Raw genomic sequence first — 8205 nt, 5'->3', positions numbered from 1 at the left:
ATATGCTGAGCGTGGGTATTGGGTACTAGTATTCTTAAAAGTGTTCTTCTAGGCTAGAATGAGTACAATCCAGCGAAGCGAGAGCATAAATACTTTTTTTGACGGATATCTCCATGCAAGGACAAATTTGAAGGCGTTTGTGGATCAATTTGATAATGAGGTGAGGAAAAAAATTGAGAATGAAATAAGTGCTTAACATTAAAGTCATGAAGAAGAAAGCTATTGCAAAGGAAAAAAGTAGACATGTTCACCTTTTTAATAATTGTGATTCATAGTATTAAGTGTTCATATGTTTATATTTTAATTGGGATTTGTGTAAATGGCTTTTGTTTCTCAATTCTTAGTGAGCTAGAGAAGATACATCAGTCCTGGACACGCATAGGAATTTATTTGGCCCACTAGAGAAAGATATATCCAAAGATGGACACGTGCAGGTATATTAACACTTACACTCCCAATACGAAGGTTATTATCATACTAATAATTCCGAGATTATTAAAAGATTGTGTAGGACAGCTTAACTTTGGATACTAGTGGAACCCAGTTCGTACAACCAGTGATTGAGACTCAAGAAACTGTACTAAAGCTTTTCTAACTAGACTGGGTCGTTGATTCTTTACATATTTTAACAGTAATATTATATCACATATAATATTTTGTGTTATTCATTATAGATGGTACTTGGGCTGGATGAAACATAACCGAAGAGTGTTGATAGGACACAACCACATCAGGAAAGAAGTTATTGAATTGTAATTTATTGGGTGTATTGAATGGAAAGTGTAATTCTTTTGTGCATTTTCAAGGTTGATTTATTAGTTGGAAGTGTAATATGACAATGTTGGAGTTTATCATCATTTTGGACTGTATGCTTTGTTTTTTAATGGAAGTTATGTATTTGCATTGTAATTTATTGGGTGTATTCAATGGACAGTGTAAAACTTGTGTATTTTTAGTACTATTTATTAGTTGGAAGTGTAATATGACAATGTAAGAGGTGATCATCATTTTCAACTGTATGTTTTGCTTTTAGATGATAAAATTCTTTATGTTGCATTAGAATTGTCTTTTTTTCTTTTCCTAGTTTTATTTATATTTTTTGGGCCAAGAACACAGATTTGTAAGGTTTTTGTTTGTTTTGAGTATGCAATTTTTCTATTAGGTTGCGACACTTTGACTATGCCTGCTTAAACTTGTATAAAACATTGCTATTTAATCGTGCGTCAAAATTTAGCTGCAATTTGTCCACACTTTGACTATGTGTTGGAGGCAAGTGTGTAATTATATAGTTTTGGAGGCAAAACTTATGCAGCACCAATGAATTTATGCTTTGTTTTCATCTCTATAAAATTGTAATTATATAGTTTTGGACTCCCCTACTATATGTAATTATAAATTTTTGGACTCCCTTTTTTTAATCTCTATTTATGCAGCCGAGGGATGTAATTACATGATCCAATGCAAATAAAATTGCATACAAATAAAATAGCATATAACTCATTTCTATAATTGCAAGTAGAATTGATTAGATAGCAAAAGTTCATTACTAACATAACCTGTAACTATATATTACAGACCATAACCTGATTTCAGAATATATTACAAACTAACTATCATACATTTGTTAATAATAGCTAAAGTAGATATTACAGACTATCAATTGTAAAGTATATATTACAAACGTTGATATACAATCCGAAATCACTTAGATCCTATCAAATAACAATCGTAAAAGCCCGATACACCCGGAGTAGTGTGAACGCCACACTTCAACTTATTGTTGGACAAGCACCAACTCCTTCTTCAGAATCTCCTCATTTCTATTGGATAGCATCATCTCTCTTTTCTCGATCTCATTTGCTCTCTTTCGGAGCTCAATACTAAAAAATCCATAACAATCCTCACAATTCAGAAATTTAAATAGAACGTGGCACATTGTGAGTCCATAACAATTCAAGAATATAAACAGAACAATCTAAATGTGACGTTTACTCACAATCCAATAATCTAAACAATACAAATAAAAAATAGAAAAATACTAAAAAATCTATAACAATCCTCACAATCCAGAAATTTAAACAGAACGTGGCACATTGTGAGTCCATAACAATCCAAGAATATAAACTGAACAATTTAACCTAGGGAAGTAGCCAACTTCAATCAGAACATGCAAAAAATAGATGCAATCAAAGTCATTCATTAAATTAAAACACAGAATTCAACACCGAATCCATATATAATTTCAGCCAAACGAAATTAAATAACAAAGTTCTACTCCACCTAGGGCTGAAGAAATGACGTTAAGGTGACAATCCAAACCAGAAAGAATAAAACTTTTTCAACTTCTACGGGGCACTCTCAAAAGAAATGCATTACTTCAAAGATCCTGCACACTCAAACTTACAAATGAAACAATGAATCATCAGATGTGAGGTGTCTCACTTTTAAGAGTGGTTATATAAACCAGAGAGCTTACTAGATTAAAAATCATTACTTTTCTAAGTTGAGTGAGGGAGTTTACCAAGCTTTCAGCTTCTCGACCAGTCATTTGCCTAGTGCTCATTCACGATGAAGGAGGAAGGAGAAAGGAGGAGAATGGGCTAGGTTAGGGTTATTACATTCAGGATGAAGGGGCTAGGTTATGGTTAGGGGAGAAGGGGCCTTGCCGAGATCTCAAAGATTTAAAGGTGGGAGAACGAAGGCTCGAATGTTGGAGAAAACACAAATGAGCTAATGAAGGAGATGAGGCCTAGGAGAGAAGGGGGAACACGAAGGGGAGAAGGAATAGATCAGAGAACGAAGGGAAGAAAGAGATGAGAGAAAATGAAGGGGAGAAACTTTGAAAACGCACGAGCTTCTTTTCAAATGATGCATTTTGATTTTTGCGAATGAAACGAACCATTTCATTTTTTTTCCATGTGGACACTGCTTGTGTCGAGGTTCCCCCATCCAACTGCAAGAAGAGTTTTTGTTTTTTTAATGGTGGACTCTATTTTTTTCAAAGGGAGTGCACGGAGCTTGCACGCCTTAGGACTGTATCTAGCATTACTCTTTTTCAAATCGGTCATTCCATTAGAACTTTGTTAGTTCAATAATAAAAAGAGAGATGATATATACAGTCCTAACGTGTGCAAGCCTCACACACTCCCTTTAAGAAAAGTGGACAAATCTTGGACTTACAAGAAAATAAAATTATTTTTTAATAGTAGGCCCCACTTTTTCTCAAAGGAAGTGCGCGAGACTTGTACATTCTAAAACTGTATCTAGTATTAAAATACTGATCTGGAACATGACTACCACGAGCATAAGTGATCACAAGAGGGCATGTGTTGTACTTGTAGTGAGATTATAGAAAATTTAAAAACTCCTAGTCAACATAAATATGAAAAACAATTACTATAAATAAGGAAAAAAAAAGAGGCAATAGGGTGGCTTCTAAAGCAGTGGAGTGTTGGCCGCTCAGTGACACTACTTTGGGCAGCTTGAGGTGACTACAAAGGATCACCATGGGGTAGTTGTTGGTGGACACTCCTTGAGCAGCCACATCAGCTACACCTTTAGGCCTCTAAAAAAGGTGGGTGTTCGAGATCCATGGATGGCTTGACTTGGGCCATAATGTTAGATACAGTCGTAGAGTGTGTAAGTACCGCACAATCATTTTGAAAAAGAAATTAGTTTTTTTCATGTAGATATGATATTTAATCACTTTTTTAAAAAATATTGCGTAGCGCTTGTACACTCTATGCAAATATCATTTCTCGTTTGTCTAATGAGGACGGGTTACACAAGTATGAGCTTTGACCAAATAAAAAGACACATTACATTTGCTTCGTTGTCATTAAATGAATATTTAAAGGGGAGGAAAACGGATGACAATTTTGAAGAAAAGAAATCCTCTCTCACAAAGTCTCAAACAAGAGAGAGAGAGACTCCCCATGGCCCCACCCAGGAAAAGTTTATGTTCACCAAGGGGAGGGGGTTGGTGCTTCGGCTCCACCCACTCCCCTCCCCGCCGACCACGACATTGTTTATTTCTGTTCAACTTTGTATATTTTAGGTTGGTTTTCTAGTTTTTTTCCATTAGCACCGTTCAACTTTGTCGATCTGCTGCTTTCTGGTGCCATAGGGCTGACATGCGCCCCTCCAGCAGCTTCTCTAAGTGCCGATTGTTCATATGACAAAAGAAGTCCGCTCATATGTGCGGTGCATACGCCTCATGCGCAGCTTATGTCACACGAGAGATTCAAGCACCAATGCGCCTCGGAGAGCTCTTTGCCGCCATGCGAGGCAGTTTCGGGACTAACATCATCAAATCTTCCACATCCGACTGTTCTCTTCACTCCAGATGTGGCGCGTGACCTGCACGCTTCACCACCGCCAGTAACGGCCCCCTGCCAGCGATTCGTCACAGTTTTCGATTGCTACGCTATATTCCCACTTTCCCTAACCAAGGATCGAGTGAAAGTGAACATGAAAGTTTCTTCCAGCCAGTCCAGACCAACAACTTGCAGCACACAACCTTTTACTGCGGCTTCTAGTCTCAACTCTATAGTCTATTTATTAAACTATATAAAATCGTCATCAAACGATCTCCCCTTGTGAGAAATGGGCATGAGCCATACTTTTAGCTCAAGATCTCTCTTTTTCTTTTTCGTGTTGTAATATGTTGGTTTGGAAAAACTGTAAGAGACTCTCACCCCATTAAATCTTGTATCTTATAACAGTTAGTTTATCTATAAATGTTTTGCTTTGCTGAGGAAAAAAAAAATGAATATCTATTCTCGTTGAGCATGCTGATTGTGCATTTCTATTTTTGTATAAGTTGACTTTGTATAGATATGACACGTATCCTATTTTGATTGGTTATTACATACCTGTCATGTGCCATATTAACATTTTTTGTGACTGGACTAACATACTTTTGATAGAGGGACCAGTTTAAAATATCACTTAAATCACGAGGACAAGTTGGAAACTTTTTAAATGCATGTACAAGGTTGTAAAAAACCAAAACCCTAAGGGCCTAAGCAATAAATTTCCTTTAGAAAAACAATAGTACCCTGTCTTGAATTATATCATCTAATTACTATGACACATTTTATCATAACACATTGTATCACATTACTTGTTTTTTTTAGGAAAAAATGGTACGAGAAAGCAATCGGCTTCCCTACCTCGGCCTGAACATAATAGTGCTCTACTAGCTGGAAACCGAACAAGAAAGACCTAAATGACTATCAAAACGGGTTTAAGCCATAGATTAGCTCCAACCCCACTAAAGAATTCAATAGATCCTTAGCCGGCTAATGCCAATAGTCTAAAGTAAATCTATATGATTCGAGCCCAAGACATGCCAAACCACTAGAGAGTAACCAAAAGACTACTTAGCTACCACCCCTTGGTGGGTATAACATATGGTGCCACCTGAACACACATTTGAGTGTAAATTAACGGCCTTACAATAACGCATCCAATGTCACACAAGGAACCATACAAATTAAAAGGACGTACTCCCAGATCAACAATCTTCACTTATTCATGCAAACATCTAATTGAAGATGGGGGAGAAGGAAACAGAAGAAAACACCACATTGGAATTTTGGATTAGACGCAGATCCAATCTGATCAACAATTGTACCACAATTCACTTAACATTGTCGGACTTACAAATGAATGAGAAGTAATATCATTATAAACAGCTGCTTCAACTGCATACATTGAAAGAGACACAATCTCAGTTTCCATTTTAAATCAATTAAAGAAGAAAAGGAGAATCGTTCCCAACCTATATCAGACTTGCATAAACATGTACAGAGGAAGACAGAACAGAATGGGAAATGGGTATATTTATAACATAAAATGTATACGTTGAATCAAGCTTTAGCAGGCTCATCATCATCTTCAATATCCCAACTCAAGTCTTCCTCTTCATCTGCAGTACTCAGCCGCTTCCGCACATCAGTTCGGTTGGGGCTTTCACCTCCACCATGATTCACTTTCTTTTCATCAATGCTGCTAAGATCCTCGATCTCATCCCACCCGAGGTCTTCCTCCTCAGGCATTGAGGTCTGGGTTGAAACCACCGAAAACTCACTATCTTTACAAGACTCGCCGGAGTCGGCCTTCCCTTCTGAAGTCGCATTCTCATCAGATTTAAATGCCAAATTCTTATTCACCTCAGCATCCTGTGTAGAAGGTACTTTCTCATCAGACACCTTATCACCGCTCGATTCCCCTACGCTTACCTCCCTTCTATCCTTTAGATCAAAACTCTTCTCTCCCACCTGACCTTGCAAATCCTCAACAGGACTCTCCTCGAATATTTTCTCACCACCTCTGCCATCCAACTCCCTATTCTCTTGACCTTTGATCACTACATTACCCTGTCCGTCATCATTGCCCATCTCTTCAACATTCAAGCTCTTCTTCCCGACCTCAACATTCGACACCTCATCCCCCACAGTTCTCCTTAAATCTTCATTACCCACCTCCCTCTTCTTCATCATCTCTGCATTTGGCACTATATCACTCCCCTCCTCTTCTTCATCGTCATCAACATCCCAACTCAACTCTTCCTCATCTCTGGAAATGGCACGCTTCACAAGATTAGACCTCATATCCTCAGCTTGCTTGAGCTTATGAACCCTATAGAAATACCTACACCAAAATGTCTCATTATCGACAGTAGTGGGAACAACCCGTTTGTAGATAATCTCAATAGCCCCATTTTTTTCAAGCAATTCCTCAATCTCCTCATTTTTCTCTCCGAAATCAAACCCTGATTTCCACTTATTGTAATCATCCAAATCCTCAGGTTCCTCACAGTAGGTGCCATCCTCACTCTGAATGGCTCGAACCTGAGCGTCAAACCTACTGTACGGCTTAGAATTTAAGCTCTGTTGGGTACTATAATAATTAGGGTTGCTACCACTGTTGTTATCGGAATCGGATTCGAGATCAACGGAAAGGATCGCGTCCTTACCTTGGGAGATGATCTGGGCGGTTCCTTTCAGCACAGTGCTGCCGAACTCGTCAATGACTTGCCCGACATTCTGCAAGGAGCCTTGGCCCACCTCGATCTCCTTCTTCAGACCCGTACCGAATTCCCGGAGGTCGCGACGGTAGGTATCGATGACCGACTCGGATCTGGTCTTTAGGGTGTTGATCAGACCCCCAAAGCTCCACCCACCAGCACCACCAGCAGTGGGTGCCTCAGGGCTCGGGTCTAGTGGGGGAATCGGATCTGGATCGGATTCTTTCGCCGCTTCCGCGGATTCGGATGTAGGAGGATCTGGTGGGTCGTCGGCGAATACAGATTTGAAAAAATCCATGACGGATCTGATCGATCAATTGAGGTTTCTGTCTTCTGAGTAAACACACAGAGAGGTAGAGAGAGAGAGAGAGAATCAGATAACCTAAAGAATATCGGAAAACGCGAAAACAAGATTGTGGGTTTGGGGTTGGAATTATAAATAAAGTGTGTGGGTAAAGCCAGATTAATCTACGATGCACCATGGTGCGTTATGCGCACTAGGACGCTAGGTGGTCATATTCGGACAGGGATGAACTTGAACCGGACCGGGTTGATGAATTTACAGAGCGAACCGGCTATAATTATTGGCTTTAATTCTTTTTTTTTCCCGGAGCTTTTGACATCTGAAAAATAAGATAAATGATAGTTCTAATTGTGAATGTATAAGTATCGTGCAATCATTTTAAAAAAAGTAAATAAATATAGTGTCCACTTAAAAAGAAAATTAATTTTTTAATAGTAAATCTCATATTTTTTCAAAACGATTGTACGGCGCTTATGTACTCACGACTGTATGTAGAATTACTCAAAAAAATAATGCTATACTTTAGACTCATTCACTTTCACAAAATTTTTCATCTCATCTCATTTTATCTTATCTAATCATTACAATTTTTTTAAAATTTCACACAAAATAAAATAAATAATTCAATTTTTTCAAATTTTAAAATAAAAATAATATTAAAAAAATATATTCTAACAATATTTTATTTAGTTTTCAACTTTTATTTCAACTCATCCCGTATCATCTCATCTCATTGTAAAAATAAACAAGGCTAAACTTCTTCAATTAAAAAAAAGTAATGTTAGGTATAAATTCTAAATAAACAAATTTCATTTAAGTTTTTTATAAAAATAATAGGTCATACTAATAAAAAATAGGTTTTTTTATA

At 37.6% G+C, this 8205-nt stretch overlaps 1 protein-coding gene across 1 annotated transcript; it reads right to left on the bottom strand.

Moving 5' to 3' along the window:
* Window positions 1–5576: 5576 nt before the first annotated feature.
* On the bottom strand, window positions 5577–7519 carry LOC108994507 (BSD domain-containing protein 1). The gene has a single exon (XM_018969750.2). The coding sequence runs from the start codon at window positions 7329–7331 to the stop codon at window positions 5874–5876; it is 1458 nt and encodes a 485-aa protein (XP_018825295.2). The 5' UTR covers window positions 7332–7519; the 3' UTR covers window positions 5577–5873.
* Window positions 7520–8205: the final 686 nt, after the last annotated feature.

Source organism: Juglans regia, chromosome 8, assembly GCF_001411555.2.
Source record: "Juglans regia cultivar Chandler chromosome 8, Walnut 2.0, whole genome shotgun sequence".
Taxonomy (NCBI): domain Eukaryota; kingdom Viridiplantae; phylum Streptophyta; class Magnoliopsida; order Fagales; family Juglandaceae; genus Juglans; species Juglans regia.
Note: the sequence above shows the minus strand (reverse complement) of the source record. Positions and strands in the feature narration are given on the sequence as shown.